Source organism: Chrysemys picta, chromosome 8 (genome assembly GCF_011386835.1).
Source record: "Chrysemys picta bellii isolate R12L10 chromosome 8, ASM1138683v2, whole genome shotgun sequence".
In the NCBI taxonomy this organism is placed as follows: Eukaryota; Metazoa; Chordata; order Testudines; family Emydidae; genus Chrysemys; species Chrysemys picta.
The window spans coordinates 68,419,349-68,443,541 of NC_088798.1; the positions used below are offsets into that span (position 1 = coordinate 68,419,349).

At 45.8% G+C, this 24,193-nt stretch overlaps 1 protein-coding gene across 1 annotated transcript in view; it reads left to right on the forward strand.

The window, feature by feature from the left end:
- Positions 1–11,302, forward strand: part of UAP1 (UDP-N-acetylglucosamine pyrophosphorylase 1) — a 35,675-nt gene extending 24,373 nt beyond the window's left edge. The window contains 6 exon segments of the mRNA XM_005293594.4: positions 1,499–1,642; positions 3,480–3,668; positions 4,604–4,651; positions 9,083–9,119; positions 9,121–9,150; positions 10,874–11,302. Of these exon segments, the coding sequence (XP_005293651.1) occupies positions 1,499–1,642; positions 3,480–3,668; positions 4,604–4,651; positions 9,083–9,119; positions 9,121–9,150; positions 10,874–10,966 (541 nt within the window). The 3' untranslated portion in view covers positions 10,967–11,302.
- The last annotated feature ends 12,891 nt before the right edge of the window (positions 11,303–24,193 follow it).

The window sequence follows — 24,193 nt, forward strand, 5'->3', positions numbered from 1 at the left end:
ACCTCAGCAGCAGCCCAGTGGCTGTGTTCACGCTCACCATCTGTGGTAAAGTCCAAGCTAATGGTGGAAGGCAGGAGATTTTCATCTCTTGTCAGAATGAGGCTGTTCTCTGAACTTTGTGGCACCCCTCAGGAAGTAGAAAACAACCGCAGAGTGCAAGATAGGTAAAGTACCCTGCTGCTGCTGTTCTCGCTATAGAGACAGCTCTCAGAACCAGCAATCCAAACCCCCGCCCTAAAGTGACATGGGTAAAATGGCAAACTACCTCTGCCTTCACTAGGTTCCTGCTTCGGTGAGGTTGGGACCCCCTGCCACCGGGGAACAAAAGTCACTTACATCCTTGCAGACAGGACGGTTGAGAGTCCGGGCATAATGAACGCTCTCCCATTATGTCTGGAATGAATTGTAACACCTGTCCCCAGGCCCACAGTCCCTCACTGCCCTGACTATATTGCACTACTGGCAGAAGCCCTAGCTGTCATTACTGAGCAGGGACCAGCTGCAGTATGCATTGTTGCCATTATTGTAGCCTCAGGTGGCCTTCTGGCATGTCTATTCACATGGTCATCATAGCGAAAGCTGGCACTCCTTGGAGCAGACATCACACTGTTATTCTCCAGATGTCTCTCCACTTTAATAGTTCCTCTTGCTCTCAACCCCCTAAATTCTCTTTTCCATCACCCCTATACGTTCTGTCCCTGGCAAGACTGGGACTGGTTAATATTGCTTCATTCCTTAATGTAAATGGAGCATATTGTTTTGTGGGTATGGGGCAGCTGGGAGGTGGTTGCTGGTGCTGGGAATATATAGACTGGAACGGTCACTGACAGGTAAATAAGGAAACAAAACAAAAACTGCTTCTAGAAACTGAAGCACAATTAGCAAGGGTTGAAACCCAACTGGACTGTCTAGCAAGATTAATAACAGGCACTAGGATGCATATGTGCAGCCAACAAAGCACTGAGACAAGGGACAAGATCTGGCCCTGTACATGAACTTCTTCCCCTCCACAAATCCCTCAGGAGCATTGTGTGCACAGCACCAGGCCTGGAGTATCAGCATCATGCTTTGTCACCCTCTCATGCTCTGTCCACCAGTTTTCTCTGCTCTGCTCTCCTGTCTTTCAGCAGTAGGCGGAAGCACTGGAGTACCTGGGCTTCCTCCACTCCAGCTGCACAACCTGCAGAGAAGGTTGTGAGCCTGCCAACACTCCCAGAAGCTAGGGAAGAGGGGGACAGAATGGTTTGATCCAGGGGGCATTAAATGGGCACCAACAGCAGGAGGAGGGCAGGTTGTAGGGAGTTTGGTTTTTTTGTATTCTGGCCATAGGGCAAGCAAATTGTAGGCAGCTGTGGGACCAAAAGAGGAGGCAGCTGGGAGGACGATACACCCCCATCATTACCTTCTGCTCCTGGGCCAGAATGACTAGAGGACAGTGGCGGCTAGACCATGCCTTCTAACTGTAGGAGGTTCTGACTCCTCTTTCTTGCCCTGCCAGCATTTACGAACCTCAGCTGAAGCACCATGTGGCCCAGAAGAAGATTCCGTACATGGACATCACCAGTGGGCAGTTGGTCAAGCCAGACAAACCGAATGGCATCAAGATGGAGAAGTTTGTCTTTGACATCTTCCAGTTTGCCAAGTATGCCCTGGGCTCTGCTGCTTGTTACTCAGATGGTAGAATATTGCTGTACCCTCTTCCTGGGGCTGCTCCAAGGAGGAGCTGGGTATGCCAGTGTTACTGGCAATTACTGTATTGGTGTTGGTATGCTATAACCCAGCACGGATTCGGCCGCTCAGCGGCAGTGGTCTCCCAACAAGGACAACATGGCTTGGTCACAGGGCTCCTCCCCCAGGGCAGTTACACTCTGGATTCCATTACAAACCGTGTAGGAAGCTGCGCTGTCACATGCTGATGACGTGGCTCTCAGCACAGTGTTGAGGAGGGCTGACTGTGGTGACTCTGGCCTGTACAGATAAAGACTCGGGGTCCAGCTGCAAGAGCCAGTTTTGGTGCCCAGTCCTGCTCTGAGTTCTGCCCAGGCTTTGTTCCCTGGTTTGTTCGTTTGCCTCCTTGCAGGCTGGCAGCTGCCCTGTCACCTCTGTCTGGTGCACTTTGCACTGCCCTTTAGCCAAGAGAGGAAGCAGCAGGGCAGGGTTGGAAAGTTCTATGCTTCCCGCTCCAGCCCCTACATGGTCTCTTCAGGTTGGGGAGTGGGACCAGAAACCACCTTCTGAGATAGGCCATTCTCCTGGAATTGGGATGAGAAGCTTCTCGAACTCCCTCTGGTACATTGCCAGCGATCTCAGTCACATCCTCGGCTGGGAACAGCCTGAATCATGGAGCTCTTGTCAGAGCAGAGTGGTCTCTGGACTGACAAAAGCCACCTCCAGCAACAAGGAAAATGTGTTGTACAGTAACTCCTCACTTAAAGTCATTCCGCTTAATGTTGTTTTGTTGTTACGTTGCTGATCAATTAGGGAACATATACAATTAAAGTTGTGAAATGCTCCACTCTTACGTTGTTTGGCTGTCTGCTTTCTCCACAGCTGGCAGCCTCCCTATGCCCCCCCCCCCCATGCCTCCCGCCTGCTGGCAGACCCCGCGGATCAGCACCTTCCCCCTCCTCCCCCTGCCTCCTGCTGGCGGCAATCAGATGGCTTGCCGTGTTTTGGCGGGAGGGGGAGGAGTGAGGACTCGGCACACAGGCGCCCTCTTCCTTCCCTGCCTCCCGAACCCAGCAAGCCAGCTGATTACCCCAGGCAGGAGGGAGGGGGGAGGACTCAGCGCGCAGGCTCCCCCTCCCTCCCCTGCTTCCTGAACGGAGCAAGCCAGCTGATTGCCCCGGGAGGGGGGAGGAGCGAGGACTCGGTGCGCAGGCTCCTCCTCCCTCCCCTGCCTCCTGAACGTGGCAATCAGTTGGCTTGCAGCGTTTAGCAGGGGTGGGGGAGGAGCCAGGACACAGCGTGCGAAGTAAAGGGGGGGGGGGGGAGAAGAGGCTGGTCAAGGGTGGAGGCTGGGGGGAAGGGGTGGAGTGGGCAGGCTGAGGGTTGAGCCCCGCCCCTGGTGCTTTCAGAGTAGCGGAAGCTGCCCTGGAACCTAACCCCCCTGTTTACATTAATTCTTATGGGGAAATTGGATTCACTTAACATCGTTTCACTTAAAGTCGCATTTTTCAGGAACATAACTACAACGTTAAGTGAGGAGTTACTGTACTCAGAGCAGGAGACACAGGCTCAGGGCTGTAAGGCCTAGGTGGCTACAGACTTTACAGACTGAGTGGGTGCAGTATCTCGGCCCAGAGGAGCTAATTGTGACGCCACTAGCATTATCTGTGCTGCCGGTTGCTGACAAGTCTCTGGGATGGAGAGAAGAGGGGAGGCTTCCTTTCAGCTCCAGAGAAGCGAGAATAAAGGGAATCTGTAGCAAAGCTCTTCTCTTTGACACCAAGCTCTTCCCTGCCTTATCCCCGCTCTAGACAGTTTGTGGTGTACGAAGTGCTGCGTGAAGATGAGTTCTCTCCTCTGAAGAATGCAGACAGTCAGAATGGGAAAGACAACCCCACCACTGCCCGACATGCCCTCATGTCGCTGCACCATTGCTGGGTCCTCAATGCTGGGGGCCACTTTGTGGATGAAAATGGCACCCGCATCCCTGCGATTCCCCGGTAAGTTGTTGTTAGCTGCCCTACCTCTGCTCCATCCCCACAGAGCAGGCTCCTTTACCGTCTCAATGGTGGGATCAGAGCAGAGACATTTCATTCCCAGTTGGTGATCTAGCCTTGGGAACACAAGGGAGCCCCATTGACTGTCCTACCGGGGAGCACTCTTCCTGCCCTCAGGGTTTAAAGGTTCCTTCTGGAGAGGCTTGGCCGCTTGTGACTCGTGTCATCCAGTTGATGTACTGTTCTGTTACTCAGCTGAGCACCTGTCTTGAGTAGGGGGCAGCGACTGGTCTGTCTGTACACTGAAGAGAATTCTTTTCATCCCATGGGTTCAGAGCAGAGAAAATATTAGCAAATAGTCCCCAGCCGCTGTGCAACCATTCAGTAACCAGCAAACAGATCCTTTGAGAGCCTGTGCAGACTCGTTACCTGGAACTGATGGCTAATTGGTCCCTACTCCGTGGTGGTCAAAGTGCCACCCACAAGTGAAATATGGCTTGTGGAGCTCTGTCATGTGGTCCATGGCCACTGCTACTGGCAGAAGTGCAACCTGCAGAGATCAGTTGTGTATTGCTAGTCTCCTTTTGGCCGACCTCTGCATTAAGGGTAGCTGCACGCAACTTTGCTGGTGTGAGCTGCCCTCCCCTGGCTCCTGACCAGCTCAGGCAGTTGGGCTGAGTTTGTTCAATACAGTGAAGAGGTTACTAGAGTTCTCCACCACACAGCCCATCCTAAGGAGCAGCTAGAGTTATAATGTATCCTTGCCAGCAATTGTGCTCTCTGCTGCTGGCCATCCCCCTCACCAGCTCTTCACCGCAGCCACCACTACTAGGGGGTTCCAGGAAGGGGCTGATGAACAGTTTTACCTCCTAACTTGGTTTAGTTCCGTTTCAGTTTGTTTCCGTCCTATTTAACCCTTATTTATTCCTACATAACAGCTTCACAAGTGGAAAGCCAGATGCCATCACAGCTGATGTCAATTGCAAGTAAATATCCAGTGCCAGGCTGTGCATCATGCATGGTGATGGGGCTATGCTTAGGTACTAACAGGCTCTGCATTTCACTGCAAGGCCAGGTGCCTGGTGAGTGGCAGTTCGCACTGGTTGTGTGCACTGCTTTCATGGTGACTGGCTTCTGATTGGGAGCTACTAACAGAATGGTAGCGAGGGTGCATGCTGGGAAACGGAGAGCATGTCCTGCTAAAGAATCCTGTATCTGTTGCTTCTCACGGTAGCTAGATCCAAAATCAATGATTTATAATATTCTGTGTGTTCTTGCCCGGACCTGTCTCATGTCCAGGCCTGTGTGTGTTAATTCCTACTGCTCCTCTCAGCAATGAGACTGAGTGGTGTAACTTGAGGCAGAACTTAGCCTGGCAGTTGGAATTTGGATTTACAGTTTTGCTGATGCAGGAGCCAGGAAAGACCTCAGCTCCCTTCTGTGGCTGTGCTGTCTTTCTCTCTAGGAAGTGGATCTGAATCCGATACACACTGGGAAAAGGTGAGAGAGTGAACCATGTAAAAATGGCATGGGAGCTCTTCACGTCCTTGCAAAGTAGGCAGGGGTTGGTTGTGGCCTTCTGTCAAACTGTTCTTCCTGCACCAGAGACTGGCTGGAACTCTAGCCACCATCTACGGGCCCAGCTGAGCTTGCTGGCATTTGAACTTGTACTTCCAGAGAGTCTGTGTATTTCAAGCCATAAATGGAGACCATCCTCTTCAGTGTTCATCATCTCAGGCCTCACACTAGGGAAACTAACTGGAAAAACAGTTTCCTTAGAACGTTAGGAATTGGGGCTATTTGCCACATGAGCCTTGTACCGTACGTGTTTGGAGAAGGTCTGCCTTGGACTCTTTGGGAGACAGTGGTCATTCAGGCTTGCTTCTGTGATTCATTTAAATGCTATTCCTGGGGAACTTCTGCACCACTGCACGTCTGCAGAAACATGTTCCCCCCCTACACACTCTCTCTCTCTCTCTCTCTTTTTGCTTTTCCACACAAAAATGGTTTCTGTGGGGAAGCAAAGAGAAGCTGCACCAGTGCTCACTTACCACTCCCTGGCAGCACAGTTGCGTCTGTTTGGCCACCCCGGGCTGCCAGGGGAGAGGTAAGTCTCCGGGGATGCCCTGGCTGCCCAGGGACGTTAGTCTCAGTTAGGCAGAGGGGGAGGAGGAGGACGATGGAAACAGAGTTCTCCCTCCCCTGCACGGAGCAGCCAGGGCTGGGTCAGATCAATCCCCAGAAACCTCCCCAGCTGCAGGAAGCTCTGCACCACTGGGGGTGGGGCTTGGCAGGGAATCTGGGTTCAGGGAGTGAGTCTTGGTGGGGTGGGGGGTTCCGGGTCTGGGCAGGGCAAGGTTTGGTTGGGGGGGGGGTGTCCAGCTGCATAGGGAATGGGCAGACAGGGGGAGCAGCTCCCTGTACAGTGACCCCTTCCCCACTTCCTGGCCCCATGACTCTTCAGCCACTGGGGGAGGGGTCACTGTACAGGGAGCTGCTCCTCCTGTCTGCCCATTCCCTATGCAGCTGGACACCCCCCCTCCCGCCCAAACCCCCTGCATCGGGAGCCCCCTCCTGCACCTAGACCCTCCCCCCCAATTCCCCACTCCCAAACTCCCACCTCCCCAGTCTCACATCCCCTGAGAGCCCCCCCCATACCTGGACCCCCGCCACACTGAGCCCCAACCAGCTGCACCCTGAGCCCCACTCCCCCAGCACCAAGACACCCCCCCCCCCCCCAAGACATAACCACCTTCACCGGACTCCACTGCAGAGTTCCATTCCCCCTTCACCCAGAACCCCCCAACGAGCCCCTGTGCCCCCTTCACCCAGAACCCCCAACGAGCCCCTGTGCATCCAGATCCCCTCCACCGAGCTGCCTGCACCCAGATGGCGCCACACAAAACCCTGGTACTCTTGAAGGAATTCTGCACCAAAACATTAAAAATTTTAAAATTCTGCATATTTTATTTGTCAAACTAACACACACCATTTCAATTATTTTGGTAATTTAATACTTGTCAGCAAATAATTAAAAATGATGTGATTTTATTGTGTTATTTTGACACACAAAATATGCAGAATTTTAAAATATTGTGTGCAGAATTTTTTATTTTTTGGCGCAGAATTCCCTCGGGTGAAGATGGAGTGTTTGGGAGCTAAGAACTGGGCAGAGAGAAAGACACACCTCTCCCCTCTTTAACTGCTTGATCTATGTCAGGTGATAAGGACGTCAGTCACTGTGAAGCTGGGCAAGATAAAATCAGTAAACGAAGGGAAAACATCCAACCCCTTCACCTTTCATCAGAGCAACACACTGAGAGTGCTCTAGTACCTTGTGGTCAACTTGTCCAGCAGCTTGAATTCAAACTTTTCCATTCCTGCCTAACAGGTAAGGCATGGGAGAGGGTGCCACAACAGTGAACACTGCTAGATATGCTAGATCTTCTCTGAGGTCTCATTTAATAATCAGCATAGCCCTACACATGCCCGGCCACATAAAGAGTGGAATTGCTGAGTCTGACATGCTTATGTCCCGGCCCTTCACATGTAGAGACCACATCCTTTTTCCCCTTTCCCTCAATCTCTACTTCTACAGCATATTTCCTCCTCTACTTCTGTCCTGAGATGCCGTGAGTTCTAGTGTCACAGAAACAGATTTCCTGAGGCTCTCTTGGCTGTGCTTTGACATGGGGTATGGTTAAAGAGAGGTCTCCTTCTGTTTGTACTGTAGTAGAACCAGAAGGTACACCCATGGGATCTAGGTACTATACAAACACCAAAAATCAGTCCCTTCCCAGAGAGCTTAGTCTGGCTACTGCTCGTGTTTCCTATCACCCAGAATCCACTTAATTCTCATATAAACCCCTTTTTGATACCGTCCGCCCTGCAGAACCAGTACAAGTTGATATTTGTATTACAGAAACAGTTGAAAGACCACAGCTGAGATCGGGGACCCATTGTGCTAGGTGCTGTACAAACTTAGTGAGCCAGCCCAAGCCCTGCTGCAGGTCTTAGTCTAACCAGACAACAAAGGGGGGCAGGAGATGGGCACAGACATGTGATGGGACTGCCCCAGGTCACCCTCCAGGCCAGTGGCACAGCTCGGGATAGAACCCAGGTATCCTGAGTCCCAGATCATGCTGCCTCCCAGAGAGAGTAGGATTCTGTCCCCCTTGCATTGCATCAGGTAACGACTGCCACTGCCAGCATTAGCATTGTTCAACACAAACAGAAAGAACTCATGTTGAGCAACTCTTTGCTCTGGAAGTAGCCTCGCTGATTTAGGTCTGGTCTACACTAGGAAATTTGGTTGGCATAACTACATTGCTCAGGGCTGTGAAAAATCCACACGGCTGAGCAGCAGTGTTAAGCTGACCGAAGTCCCTGTGTAAACAGCACTAGATGGATGGAAGTCAACCTAGCTACCGCTTCTCAGGGAGGTGGATTACCGATGCCAATGGGAGAACAGCTTCCATTGGGGTAAGTAATGTGTACACTGAAGCACTACAGTGGTGCAGCTGTGCCGCTGTAGCATTTTAACTGTAGACAAGCCCTATGTGGGCCTGCTTGAGGACTGCATTTCTACCACCTGACTCATGCGAAGTAGTATCTGGTCCTCAAGTACAGGGGTAATACTTACAGAAACTTACAAATTGAAGCAAACTGGATCTGAGAACCACTCAATGGTGACTAAATATGGACAGCAGTGGACAGGAGATCAGTAATTTTTAAAGTCTTTCAAATATCTGCTTGGGAAGTTCTCCATCTCGTGTGGCTTCCTGGTAGAAATTTCATGTTAAAAAAGGTGAGCTGCATCTAAAAAGTTTTGCTAACAATTGTTGGAATCAGAAAAAGCAAACAGCACATGCACCACTTACAACATAAAACACACCTCCAGCTTCTGAATTAAGACTAAGAAAAACCCTGATGTTAGACTGGAGTCCCTGCATGCCCCAGAGACAGTCTGAGGCATCCTGAAACGGCTACAGCTCATGCACCTTTACAGACAAGTAGTCTGATATAACATGGGGGTGGGGCTGATCATGGGGAACAAGAGAACAGGGTCACACTATGTCACTTCACTGGGTCTTCCCCAATCAGTCACTGCCTCTGTCTCAGGCTTAGCAAGCATTAATCCTGCATGCACAGCTGAGGCTTGATGAATCTGTGAATGAGCCAGGCATTGGAAGGCAGTGCATGAGTACAAGCCATGTTCGTTCTTTAGTATACTGTGTTCGCCCCTTGCATTGGCATCAGGGGCTACTGTACACACACAGTCTGCGTATATAAAGTGCAGCTGCTTGCACGTTGAAGGCTGCTGGTGTTTAAGGACTGAATTCTCCAGGGCTCTTACTGATAGTCACCACAACTAGAAGCATCTGTTTCTTAACACAACTTTTCTCTTTCTGCCTTAGTTTGAAGGATGCTAACGACTTGCCCATTCAGTGTGAAAATTTCTCCTCTCATCTCGTATGGTGGAGAAGTAAGTATTATTCCCCCCGCCTTTCTTTCTAACTGAAAATGCATTTGTAAACTAGCTTAATGAGGTTTTCGGGTGACTGAGGGATTATGCAGATTCTGTAATTGAAGGGGGAGGGAGTGAGGGGTAGAGTTGGCTTGTTAGAGACACTGAGAATTTCTCCTGTTGTGAGGTTACCTAGGCTTTACTGAGTTAGGCAAGGTACATCCTTGATCCTCTGGAGGTGGAGTGTTTGTCTAGTCAGGGCCTGACTTTGCCCATGCCTAGTGTATCTGCATTGTGTATCTGCTGAGCAGGCAGCTGTGCTTTGGCCTTCTGGAAATATCACCCCTTCAGCTGTTATTTAGTGAATATGGCAGTGAGTTTGCAGCTGTTGGAACAGTCTTACAGTCACTGGTGTGTCTCATTGCAACTGGATGCATCAAAATTCTGCAACACCTTACAGTACATGATGGTGCTGGCTCTTATGTAGGCCACACATTAGTAGCTGAAGGGAGTATTGCTGAATTCTCTGTGCAGCTTAGAGCCCTTGCTTTGAGTTTCATTAAGACCAGCTCAGCGAATCTGAAGCTGGCATTTATTGGAAAGAACCAATTCAATCCACAGGATGCAATGCAGTCCCTTTGACTGCTGGCATTACATGCTCATCAGTTCAGTACAACTTACCTCTTATGTCCTGGCCACACTGCCTTTTAACCAAGCTGGTAACCAGTTACTGGCCATGGCTTGCTCTAATCAGCATTGGCCAAACTTGGCTAGGAACCGTGGCAGCAAGGTGGCCCAGGTTGACACGGTTTCTTTCTGTAACTGGTACCATATGGTCAACTGGGGACAGAGCAAATGGGGACCGCCCCCAGCCATGTTCTGGCTTGGCCGTTCCTCCTTGTGCAGGAGGACATCCCAGAATACCTTGCTGCAGATGCTGCTCTGCATACATGTCTTCGGAGCGCTTTGTCAGAGCTGCCCAAACTTCTCCAGAACTCACTGAAAAACCACTCTTGGGCAGCATGGTAGATGGGACATGCCCCCAGAGCTGTGATGGCAGGAGCCCTGCTGTTTAGACCAGTGGTTCTCAACCAGGGGTACATGTACCCGTGGAGGTATGCAGCAGTGTTCCAGAAGGTACATCAACTCATTTAGATATTTGCCTAGTTTTACAACAGGTTACAGAAAAAGCACAAGTGAAATCAGTACAAACTAAAATGTCATACAGACAGTGACTTGTTTCTGCTGCTCTGTATACTATACATTTCAGTGTAAGTACAATGTTTATATTCCAGTTGATTTATTTCATAATTATATGGTAAAAATGAGAAAGTAAGCAATTTGTCAGTAATAGTGTGTCTGTGTTTTTGTCTGATTTTTGTAAGCAAGTAGTTTTAAATGAGGTGAAACTTGGGGTATGCAAGACAAATCAGAGTCCTGAAGTGGTACAGTAGTCTGGAAAGGCTGAGAGCCATTCCTTCAGACAAAACAGAACCTTGTATCTTATCACTGGTTAAGAGGATGGTTGCAATATTGCAGTTAAAGGTTGTCATGCGGATGGGCCCAGAGCATTAACTATTTAACTAAGCTTTCTGCTCTGGAACGTCACTTTAATTTGCTCACCCCAATTGGTTAAGTATCTAGCTCTTGTCTGTTGGCAGGTAGAGCCATTCTTAATGCTGCTAAATCCATTGCGCTGTTGTCACCTGGTTCCTAACGGCAGCTATCTTTCTCCTTTTAGGGTCTGGAAAAGTATGTGGAAAACAAAGAATTTCATGCGCCGTTGATCATTGACGAGAATGGGATCTATGAGAGGGTGAAGAACAGTGTATAGACTCTTTTGCAGGAAGCCAGCAGACCCAGCATAGCTTGTGACTTTAGCTGTCAGACTGTAAATCCAAACAGATGAAGATTGTAGCTGTAAATGGTAGGGGCTAGTCTTGCCCTCTGAATTCACTGGCTCGTGGCACATGACGGTCTCTATATTTTAATTTAAAAAACAAACATTTTAGTCAATCCCCTGAAGCTAAGTACAGATGTGGTGTTGCTCTCCACACTTTGAGCATAGGCATTTATTTTAAATGTGTATAAAATAATAAACAATTGTACATGCTGAAAGGTTTTTATGGTACGAGGAGAGGTTCATATTAAATTTTATTTTTTCCTCAAATAGATATGACTATCTTTAAAAACAAAAATAGGATCGCTGTCACTGTCCACATTCTGCCTTTTTAGAGTCTCATTTTGTTAGCTAGTACATCTGTTTTGGCTTCTTATACACCACATTACTAGGTATTATGTGCATGGTATTAATATAACATACATTATGTATATGGGTGTTGGGAAATTATGTTAACTGATTGTATTATGCTCTTCCCACAGTTCTGTTCACCTATGTCAAGTATCCCACAACACTGCAAAGCTGAAGTCAGCTTTGGCATTAGAAAATAGGAAACCTGTCAAAGCAAAGCTGCATAAATACCTTGTACCAAGTGCAGTTAGGGAGTACTTTCCTGGCTCATCAACACTTGGAATGTAATATTCAGAACAAGATATGGGAAAGTATAGGGAGGTACCAAGGACAAAGCTGGCACAAACTAGTGGGTTACATTTAAACTTTAACTGGACGTACATGGGTCATTTAGCTTGTAACAGTCACACTATAAATAGAAGTGGGTTTGAGGGCATATCTTTGAAGCACACCTTCTGTGAAAGGTGAACATGCTGCGAGATAAGAATTGCGTCCCAGAAGGAGGGTATGTATGTTTCATCTTCGTATTATGCTGTTTTGTCTTTAGGCAATAAATTTGGCTAGGCTTGTTTAGTTGGTCCCTTGAACATTCTTAGGCCTGGTTTACTCAGGAGGATTAGGTTGGTTTAACTGTGTCAGTCGGGCGGGGGTGGTGGTGGAAAATCCACTCCCTTGTATGGCGTTGTTAAGTTGATCTAAGTTGATCCATCGCCTTAGCTACTGGCTCTCTGGGAGGTGGATTACCTATGCTGATGGGTGAACCCCGCCCATTGAGATAGTGTCTGGACTGAAGCATTACAGTGGTGCAGCTGTAGCATTTTAAGTGCAGACAAGCCCTTAATAATGAACCATAAGTGTAGTCAAATCAATTGGTTAGACCATTAATCAATAATTTGGCAAACCAGGCCAGGGGACATTAGCCAAGCATTAGTCAAACCCGTTTGTCCTGAGGTCATGAGCTAGCCAGTTGGATTTGGAGTATCAGTTTCCTAGAGGTTGGACTTTGGGAGTCCTTGCCCTCGGGGGGAAATTATATTAAGTGTTACTTTGGCAAATAACTGGTTAACAAAGATTATGGAAAGCAAAAACTGCTTTCTGTGCCATAATAAAGCCATATTTTAAGAATATTTAAAGATTAATTATAAGTAAAATGTTTTCTGCACAAAATACCCAGATAAAGCAAAGGCTAAAGTGGCCACTATTTGCAACAGAACACTATGTTGTGCTAAAACACCGAGTAGAAATATAAAAATATAAGCCATAGCAAATGAAAGGGAGAAACAGGACGTTTTAAAGCATGTTATCATACAGTACATAACAGACCATGGCAGTGATTTGGTCACATTAAAGGCAATCCAAAAAGTGATCCATGGAGTCATGTATGTAATTTGTTTAAATTGGAGATGGAGGGAAAAAGCAAAAAAGGGAGAAGACAAAGAAATGGGTGTTTATACAGTGACACACAGTCTATTAACCAAAGCAAGAAAGGGCACTACTGTAAACAATTTGGAGTGCAGACAAAAGCAGCAGGTACTTGGGGAACAAATACAGGTTTTGCAGGGACAGGTAGCAATCCCCACACTCCTCCCGGAGCCAGGATAAAACCCAGAGGTCCTGGCTCCCAGCCCTCCTTCCCCCCTCCCCTCTCAAATGCACAGAACCACTCCTCTCCCAGCCAATGACATTACCTTCTCTCTCTAATATTTTTACTTTTAGTTCTAGTTTCTTTATGTCCTTTCTCTGTCAAATCCTCCCCTTTCCTTTTATATTCTTCACATGGCTCAGTTTGCTGAACTCACTGCTGCTGTCTGTGCTTTGGAATGCCCTCACAGAATTAAGTATCAGAAGGGTAGCCATGTTAGTCTGGATCTGTAAAAAGCGACAGAGTCCTGTGGCACCTTATAGACTAACAGCCGTATTGGAGCATAAGCTTTCATGGGTGAATACCCACTTCGTCAGACGCATGTGACATGCTTCTCACAGAATTAATTAATTTCCCTTGGCTTGTGCCTACTTCCTTTCCTATAACGATTCTCAAAAAGAAGAACAGGAGGACTTGTGGCACCTTAGAGACTAACAAATTTATTAGAGCATAAGCTTTCGTGGACTACAGCCCACTTCTTCGGATGCATATAGAATGGAACATATATTGAAGAGATATATATACACACATACAGAGAGCATAAACAGGTGGGAGTTGTCTTACCACCTCTGAGAGGCCAATTAATTAAGAGAAAAAAAACTTTTGAAGTGATGATCAAGCTAGCCCAGTACAGACAGACAGTTAGATAACAAGTGTGAGAACACTTACAAGGGGAGATAGATTCAATGTTTGTAATGGCTCAGCCATTCCCAGTCCTTATTCAAACCGGAGTTGATTGTGTCTAGTTTGCATATCAATTCTAGCTCAGCAGTTTCTCGTTGGAGTCTGTTTTTGAAGTTTTTCTGTTGTAATATAGCCACCCGCAGGTCTGTCACTGAATGACCAGACAGGTTAAAGTGTTCTCCCACTGGTTTTTGAGTATTTTGATTCCTGATGTCAGATTTGTGTCCATTAATTCTTTTGCGTAGAGACTATCCGGTTTGGCCAATGTACATGGCAGAGGGGCATTGCTGGCACATGATGGCATATATCACATTGGTAGATGTGCAGGTGAACGAGCCCCTGATGGTATGGCTGTGTAGATGGACTACAAGCTATCAGGAACAGTATCCCTGATAATGTCACAGCTAACCTGGTGGCTGAACTTTGTGATTTTGTCCTCACCCACAACTATTTCACATTTGGGGACAATATATACCTTCAAGTCAGCGGCACTGCTATGGGTACCCGCATGGCCCCACAATATGCCAACATTTTTATGGCTGACTTAGAACAACGCTTCCTTAGCTCTCGTCCCTTAACGCCCCTACTCTACTTGCGCTACATTGATGACATCTTCATCATCTGGACCCATGGAAAAGAAGCCCTTGAGGAATTTCACCATGATTTCAATAATTTCCATCCCACCATCAACCTCAGCCTAGATCAATCCACACAAGCGGTCCATTTCCTGGACACTACTGTGCTAATAAGCCATGGTCACATAAATACCACCCTATACCGGAAACCTACTGACCGCTACACTTACCTACATGCCTCCAGCTTCCATCCAGGACACACCACACGATCCATTGTCTACAGCCAAGCTCTAAGATATAACCGCATTTGCTCCAATCCCTCAGATAGAGACAAGCACCTACAAGATCTCTATCAAGCATTCTTAAAACTACAATACCCACCTGCTGAAGTGAAAAAACAGATTGACAGAGCCAGACGAGTACCCAGAAGTCACCTCCTACAAGACAGGCCCAACAAAGAAAATAACAGAACACCACTAGCTGTCACCTTCAGCCCCCAACTAAAACCTCTCCAGCGCATCATCAGAGATCTACAACCTATCCTGAAAGATGATCCTTTACTCTCACAGATCTTGGGAGACAGACCTGTCCTCGCTTACAGACAACCCCCCAACCTAAAGCAAATACTCACCAGCAACCACACATCACTGAACAAAACCACTAACCCAGGAACCTATCCTTGTAACAAACCCCGATGTCAACTCTGTCCACATATCTATTCCAGTGACATCATCATAGGACCTAATCACATCAGCCATACCATCAGGGGCTCGTTCACCTGCACATCTACCAATGTGATATATGCCATCATGTGCCAGCAATGCCCCTCTGCCATGTACATTGGCCAAACCGGACAGTCTCTACGCAAAAGAATTAATGGACACAAATCTGACATCAGGAATCAAAATACTCAAAAACCAGTGGGAGAACACTTTAACCTGTCTGGTCATTCAGTGACAGACCTGCGGGTGGCTATATTACAACAGAAAAACTTCAAAAACAGACTCCAACGAGAAACTGCTGAGCTAGAATTGATATGCAAACTAGACACAATAATGGCTGAGCCATTACAAACATTGAATCTATCTCCCCTTGTAAGTGTTCTCACACTTGTTATCTAACTGTCTGTCTGTACTGGGCTAGCTTGATTATCACTTCAAAAGTTTTTTTTTCTCTTAATTAATTGGCCTCTCAGAGGTGGTAAGACAACTCCCACCTGTTTATGCTCTCTGTATGTGTGTATATATATCTCCTCAATATATGTTCCATTCTATATGCATCCGAAGAAGTGGGCTGTAGTCCACGAAAGCTTATGCTCTAATAAATTTGTTAGTCTCTAAGGTGCCACAAGTCCTCCTGTTCTTCTTTTTGCGGATACAGACTAACACGGCTGCTACTCTATAACGATTCTGTGACTTCTTCCCTTCCTGCAATTTAAAAAGTGATAGTTATTACAGAAATCCCTATTGCAGAAAGAGACTGAGAAACTAAAATAAACAGATTACCAAAATGCCAAAGGTAAAAGCTTTACTTTAAATAAATTCAGTAAAATTAATAATTTTAACCCTTCTGGAAATCAATAGCTAAAGAAGATATGGTTGCCAAGCAACAGAATGCTAACTTGCTTTTGATCCTAAAACTGCTCTTTTTTTTCTTTTAACTAGACACTAACTAATGAATATATACATGGATTTTTCTTATTTCTGTATAGTAGTATTCTTAAGGTAAGAGTATTGTAAAGTAATGTAAGTTGCCTTAAGTTAACTAAATTAATACAACTGAGTGGGCAAATAAAATAGGGATTTTAATCAATTCTTATTAAAAGTTTTTTAATAAAAAAAACCCCAACCTGCCTAATTGTTTAATTCTTTTAACTTTTTGTTTTGTAGTATACCTTGCCATAGTAACTTTTTTAACTCTTAATGCTTCATCATGTATATTTAAAAATAACAATTTTGGCACCATTTGTCTTTAATTGTAAGTAATCCTATGTGTCATATGTTGTCCTATGTGTTATGTTTTGTGGATCATGTGACTTCTTGCTTTTATTTTACTATATTTTTCAGTTTTGTTGCAACAAAATCAATGTTGCACGCATAATTATAAAAATATATGTTTTTAACATTAGTGGTACCACACTATTTTGATATTATGGTTGCACTTCATAATACCACTTCATTTTTTCTGCAAAGTTCAAAATGGGGTCAGTTTATAAGTATATGTACATATATTTCTGTCTCAAAGAATAATTCAACGGCAAACAAATAAAATGTTTTAAAACGGGGGAAAAGGCCTCAATGCAAAAACAACATTTAATAAGATCATAACTTTTTTGTTATAAATTTGGTTGCACCTTTATTAAATATTAAAATATACTTACATTATTTTATAACCAGTGTTTAAGCTATAACAATATATATTACATCTCATTATGTTGTACAATGTTAAAGTTAACCAAATAAATTTCAGCAGATTTCTGTCTGTCTCCCAAGCATAAGCAAATGTCATAAGAATTTATTAACCTCAAGGGTTATATAAACCTTCATTTAAACTTCATTTTGCTTTAATTTTTATACTATTTTTTGTTTTGTGCTGTGTTTAACAATGTATTGTTATAAAAGTTTGTGCTTTAAAAATAATTAACAAAGTTTAATTGCTATAACATACAAATTAACTCTAAGAACCTTGGGTAAAAATTCTGTTGCTAACTTATTAAGAGTGTCCTGGTGGTAGGTGGGGAGAAGTGCAATTAATCTCACAGAACATTGTGATCACTGTCTTGGCATCAAGCACTATATTTATTATGGAAAACTAGTAATGCACATGTTAAGGAAGTAAGAAATAATATCTTTATGCAAAAACTGCAAAAGCATCTAAAACAGGTATATTTGTGCTAAAGAATTGGGAAACTCAAAACAAACAGCAAAAATTATTTTAACAAATGAGTAAAAGAAAAATAATAAAAGAATAGAAAACTAGGCCCTGCATCTGTCATAGTCTATGCCGAAGCATAACTTGTTTCATCAATAGCTTGGTCCCCATCGCATTGTGAACAAACCGAGCTCATCTGTGTATAAATTTGGGTTACTGGAAACAAAGAAATGTGGAGAAGTCTATCGTATTAAGAACATAAGAACGGCCATACTGGGTCAGACCAAAGGTCCATCTAGCCCACTATCTTGTCTTCCAACAGTGGCCAATGCCAGGTGCCCCAGAGGAAATGAACAGAACATGTAGTCATCAAGTGATACACTCCCCATCTCTCATTCATTATGTTAGTTATATTAACCAGCATAAGCAGTTTAAGGATGCATACCACAGACTGGAGCCACCAGAATACATCAGTGTGCAGTGAAGAAGTTCCCTGGGCATCAGAAGAAGAAAAGACAAAGTGCTTTATATATTACAGACTGGTCAACTATACTTTAACCTACGATACACAGACAATTGAGTATGCAATTAAGTATAGAGGCATAAAACCCACTAGCTGGGCCAGGTCTAACTGTTATTTAAACTGTATATTATTAAGGAAAGTGAGTTTATGCATATAACTGGTTTTAAATCTCATTGGCATATGGATGAATTTGATTATTGCTTGTAAAAGCAAATATATATTTCATTGTTAATAGCATCTTATCAGGAACATGCACAAGATTCAGTGGGAGCTAGTGTACAGGAGCAGCAAATGGGAGTTTTGCAAGGGAATTCTCCAGGTGACGGAGGAGCAACTACTTGACCTTGTGGTGAGTTTATTTGTGTGCATGTTGCTTGACTAAAGTATAATATGGTCTGTTTGGGGGCTGTGTGCTGTGCCTAGTGGTCTGCTTGGGAAGGCTGAGACCTTCTTAAGGAGACTTTGATCCTTCATCCTTTTAGGATCCATTAACCAGGGGGCAGGTCTTCTTAGAGAGAACGGGTCTAAATAGCCAGCCACTAAGCGACCAGAGGAACTAGTGAACAAGGCAGTTTGCAAGGGAGTTTAGAGAGAGATACACCTAACATTCTTTAAATTGAGGCCAACAACCCCCCCCATTCGACTCCCCAAAAAAGGCTGCAGGAGTAAAGGAATGCAGATAGAAGTCCAGCAGCTGAGTGGGGGATATTCAGGTTATAGCACTGACTGCAGCATATACAATTACCTGCCTTGTGGGCAGGTGGCATATGTGTGCATTCGGTGCAAGCAGCTCATGGCTCTCCGAGACAAAGTACAGGCTCTGGAGACCAGAGGAGCTGAACTGGAGGAGCTGAGGGAGACAGAGAGGTACATAGAGGAGACTTTCCGGGACCCAGTAGAGCGAGTCTCACCCCCAGTCTGACAGCCTCTGTGCTGTTGAGGAGGATGAAAGTCTCAGGGAAGGAGAACATCAAGCTGGAGCAGAAGGCAATGACCCCATAGTTGGTACTCTTCTTCCCACTAATGCCATGGTACCCTCACACTGAGGACACCCCTCCAGGGGAGGGAACTCCAGTTATTAGGAAGAGACAGGTAATAGTTATGGGGGAATTTGCTCTTTAGAAATACAGATAACTGGATTTGTGATGACTGAGAGAACCACATGGTGAACTGCCAGCCAGGTGCAAAGGTTGCAGATCTCTCAAGACATCTAGACAGATTTATGTGCAGTGCTGGGGAGGAGCCAGTGGTCATGGTACATGTAAGTGCCAATGACATAGGGAGGGATAGGAGAGAGGTCCTGGAGGCCAAATTTAGGCTGGTAGGTAAGAGATTGAAGTCCAGGACCTCCATGGGAGCATTCTCTGAAAGGCTTCCAGTTCCTCGCGCAGGGCCAGTTAGACAGGCAGAACTGGTTGGTCTCAATGCATGGATGAGACAATGGTGTAGGGAGGAGGGATTTTAATTTATTAGGAAATGGGGAACCTTTTGGGAAAGGGGGAGCGTATACAAGAAGGATGGGCTCCACCTAAACCAAAATGGAACCAGATTTCTGGCATGTAAAATTAAAAAGGTCATAAAGGTGTTTTTAAACTAAGGGCTGGGGGAAAGGAAAACTTTTTCACAAGGAGGGTGGTGAAGCACTGGAATGGGTTACCTAGGGAGGTGGTGGAATCTCCTTCCTTAGAGGTTTTTAAGGTCAGGCTTGACAAAGCTCTGGCTGGGATGATTTAGTTGGGAATTGGTCCTGCTTTGAGCAGGGGGTTGGACTAGATGACCTCCTGAGGTCCTTTCCTGATATTCTATGATTCTATGAAAGGTGACAAGTGCAGAGGAGCACATGGTTCAGAGAGAGACATCCCTTAGGGGCAGATTTATTAAAGGGGATTCTCTGTATTCTATTAGAGAGGAGAGGATATACGTTGATAAAGTACAGGGAGAACTGAAGAGAAACAGTCAAATGAAAGAGTCCCATTCAATTACATCACATGGAGGACAGACATAAAAAGTGACAAAATTTATAAGTGCTTGTGTACAAATGCTAGAAGTCTAAATACTAAGATGGGTGAATTTGAGGGCCTGGTATTAAATGAGGATATTGATATACTAGGCATCATAGAAACTTGGTAGAAGGATGAGATATCAATGGGCTATGGTAATACCAGGGTAAAAAATATATAGGAATGACAGAGTAGGTCATGCTGGTGCGGGAGTGGCACTATACGTGAAGAAAGCATCCAGTCAAATATAGTAAAAATCTTAAATGACTCAAACTGTACCATAGAATCGCTATGGATAGAAATTCCATGCTTGAATAATACGAGTATAGTAGTAGGAATATACTACCGACCACCTGACCAGGATGGTGATTGTGAAATGCTCAGGGAGATTAGAGAGGCTATAAAAATTAAAAAAAACCCTCAGTAATAATGGGGGATTTCAACTATCCCCATATTGACTGGGTACATGTCACCTCAGGATGGGATGCAGAGATAAAGTTTCTAGACACTATTAATAACTGCTGCTTGGAACAGCTGGTCCTGGAACCCACAAAAGGAGAGGCAATTCTTGATTTAGTCCTAAGTGGAGCACAGAATCTGGTCCAAGAGGTAAATATACAGTCAGAGTATACAGGCTGCCTTAGCAGGCACCTCTGAAGAGAGACCACCTTTCATGAGCAACTACTTGCAGAGGCCACGGAACGTTTTCCTCCCTATAATTTAACTGAAGAATAACTACCTGTCATCTGCAATCAGCGACCACATTTTCTTACTCCCATCCATAAAAACAAATCTGTAGGAGAAACCAATCTTCCGTACTTCTGTGCTGCTTCTGCTGGTGGCAGTGCTACTTTCAGAACTGGGCGCCCAGCCAGCAACTGCCGCTCTCCAGCTGCCCAGCTCTGAAGGCAGCGCAGAAGTAAGGGTGACAATACCGTGACCCCCTACAGTAGGCTTGCAACCCTCTTTTGGGTCAGGAACCCCCATTTGAGAAACTGTGTACTTTTCTGTACTGTACTACTGTATTAATAAACCCATAGTACAGTACTGTATCGTATAGTGTATATAATGTTCATTTAAAAGGCAATTCAAATTAAACCTGAAACATGGCTACCAATTGTAGCCTTTGAGTACATAGTATAAATGCCCATTTTACAGCAAACCTTTGAAGAGAGACCACCTCTAACAAGTGACCACTTGCTAACTCCCATGAATGATCATTCTTGGTATGTTTTACTATAGCTGAACCATTCAGTGATAGCACCATAATATAATTAAATTAACATCCTTGCGAGGGGAATAAATACCAAAGAAGCCCACCACAGTAACATTTAACTTCAGAAGGGGAAACTACACAAAAATGAGGAAGCAAGTTAAATGGAAATTAAAAGGAACATTCACAAAAGTGAAATGTCTGCAAGTTGCATGGAAACTTTTTAAAAACACCATAATAGAGGCTCAATTTAAATGTATATCTCAAACTTTAAAAAAAGGGCAGACCCAAAAAAAAAAAATGCCACCATAGTCAGAGTTAAAAAGTCATCCTTTAAAAATTGGAAGTCAAATCCTACTGATGGAAAATAGAAAGGAGCATAAACTCTGGCAAATCAAGTGTAAAAGTATAACTAGGCAGGCTCAAAAGAATGAAGAGCAACTAGCAAAAGACTCAAACTAATAGAATTTTTTTTTGGGGGGGGGGGGGTACATCAGAAGCAGGAAGCTTGCCAAAAATCAGTGGGACCACTGGACAATCATGGTGCTAAAGGAGCACTCAAGGAAAATACAGCCTTTGTGGAGAAGTTAAATGAATTCTTTGCATCGGTCCTTACTGCAGAGAACGTAAGGGAGATTCCCAAACCTGAGCCATTCTTTTTAAGTGACACATCTGAGGAACTGTCCCAGATTGAGGTTTTGGACAAATTGATAAATTAAGCAGTAATAAATCACCAGGACCAGGGTGCATTCACCCAAGAGTTCTGAAAGAACTCAAATATGAAATTGCAGGACTCCTAATTGTGATATGAAACCTATAACTTAAATCAACTTCTGTAACAGATGGCTGGAGGATAGCTAACATGATGCCAATTTTTTTTTTTTAGTTACAGAGGCAATCCTGGGAAGTATAGGCTAGTAAGCCTAACTTCAGTACCAGGTAAATTGATTGAAATGACAGTAAAGAATGGAATTATCAGACACATAGATGAACACATTTTGTTAAAAAGTCATTATGGCTTTTTAAAGGGAAATCATACCTCGCCCATCTCTTAGAATTCGTTTGAGAGGGTCAGTAAGCATGTGGACAAGGGTGATCCAGTAGATATAGTGTACCTGAACTTTCAAAAAGCCTTTGACAAGGTCCCTCACCAAGGGCTCTTAAGCAAAGTAAGCAATTATGGGATAAGAGGGAAGAGCCTCGCATGGATCAGTAACTGGTTAAAAGGCAGGAAACAGAGAAGGAATAAACGGTCAATTTATACAAAGGAGAGAGGTGAACGGATGGGCCCAGTACTGGGATCAGTACTGTTCAACATATTAGTAAAACAACTGGAAAAGGGGAAAAGGAAACAGTGAGGTAGCAAAATTGTAGATGATACAGTCCAAAGCCGACTGACAAGAGTTACAGAGGGATCTCACAAAACTGGGTGACTGGGCAACAAAATGGCAGATGAAATTAAATGTTGATAAATGCAAAGTAATGCACATTGGAAAACATAATCCCAACTATACATACAAAATGAAAGTCTAAATTAGCTGTTACCACTTAAGAAAGAGATCTTGGAGTCATAGTGGATCGTTCCCTGAAAACATCCGCACAATGTGCAGTGGCAGTCAAACACAGAATGTTAGGAAAAGGATGAAGTAAACCTCAGTTCTTCTTCGAGTGATTGCTCCTGTGTATTCTACGGTAGGTGTGCGTGCTCACCACATGAACCGATGCCAGAAATGTTTCCCTTAGCAGTACCCATACTGGGGGAGCACCGCGGCAACCCCTGGAGTGGTTCCTGTATATCGCACTATAAGGGGAGCCACGGGCTTCCCCCCATCCTCAGTTCCTTCTTGCCTCCAGTGAAGGTAGTTGGAACTTTTGTGCTCCAGCTCTGCTGCAGCCCTTCTTTACTTTAGTGGTACTGTGGTAGATTGTTCTTCAGTTGTTAAAGTGGGCTCGGGACATGCCCCGTGCCCCAGGCTTCAAGTCGTGCGACTCCTGTCGCCATTCTATGCCCAGGAATGACCCTCACGCTGAGTGTCTTCGCTGCCTGGGTGAGACTCACATCAGCAACTGTTGCAAGATCTGCAGGTTGTTCAAGCCAAGAACCAAGAAGGAGAGAGACTTCAGACTTCAAGCTCTCCTGATGGAGTCGGCGCTGACTCCAACACCGGTGCGCAGATCGGACTCGGCACCGGCCACCGCGTCGTCAGTACGTAGCGAGGCCCCTTCGACCAGTCGGCGCCACTCTCCCTCCAAAAAGCAAGGGAAGGGCTCGGCCTCGCAACGCCGCCGCGATAAGGACAAGGGGGAGGCTGGTCCTGCCCTGGGCAGCCCTCAATCCCCCCCAGGCTCAAAGGCTCCGACTCGTGTGGAGCGGAGCAGTCTGGTACTGTCGACCCAGGCATCCCCACCGGTACGGATGCCGTTGACGCCGGACACTGTGCAGGCTATGAAGGACATTATGTCTCTACCCGTCCCAAGCTCGCAAACAGGTACAGGTCCTAGGTCGCAAGGCAAGCCCCCTTTGGGTGCCCACCAGACCTCTCCGAGCAGCCGCAGTTCCCGCTCCGAAGAGCACTACCCGCACCACTTGGTGCGCAGTGACTGCTTTTCTGACAGCTCCCGGCCACCCTCGACGCCGGCCAGACCAGCCAGGCCGCCATCAGGACGGTAGTGGCGGGGACCCTCTACGCCGCCTACCAGCGAGCAGAGGCACCAAGAGAGGCACTGGGAATGCTCACCTGCTAGATGTGGGTACCGGAGCTGCTCTCGACAGGACAGACATCGGCCACAATGGGACCTCAACCTGGTCTTGTCCCATCTCATGGGACTCCCCTTTGAACCCCTGACCACGTGTTCCTGGTCACACCTCTTGTGGAAAGTGGCCTTCCTTGTGACGATCACATCGGCCCGATGTGTCTCGGAGCTCAGGGCCTTAACCTCAGAACCCCCCCATACGGTTTTCCATAGGGATAAAGTCTAGCTCCGCCCGCACCCAACGTTCCTCCCAAAGGTGGTCCGCGCCTTCCATATGGAGCAGAGCATCTTCCTCCCCGTGCTCTGTCCTAAGCCCCACTCCTCTAACGAGGAACACTGCCTACACATGCTCAATGTGCGTAGGGCATTGGCTTTTTATCTGGATCGGACTAAACCGTTCCGCAAATCCTCTCAACTCTTTATTGCCTCAGCCAAGCGGGCAAAGGGGCAGCCCATCTCCACCCAGTGGCTCTCCCGCTGGATCATCTCGTGCATACACACGTGTTATAATTTGGCAGGGATTCCCCTGCCACCGATTGTCAGGGCAC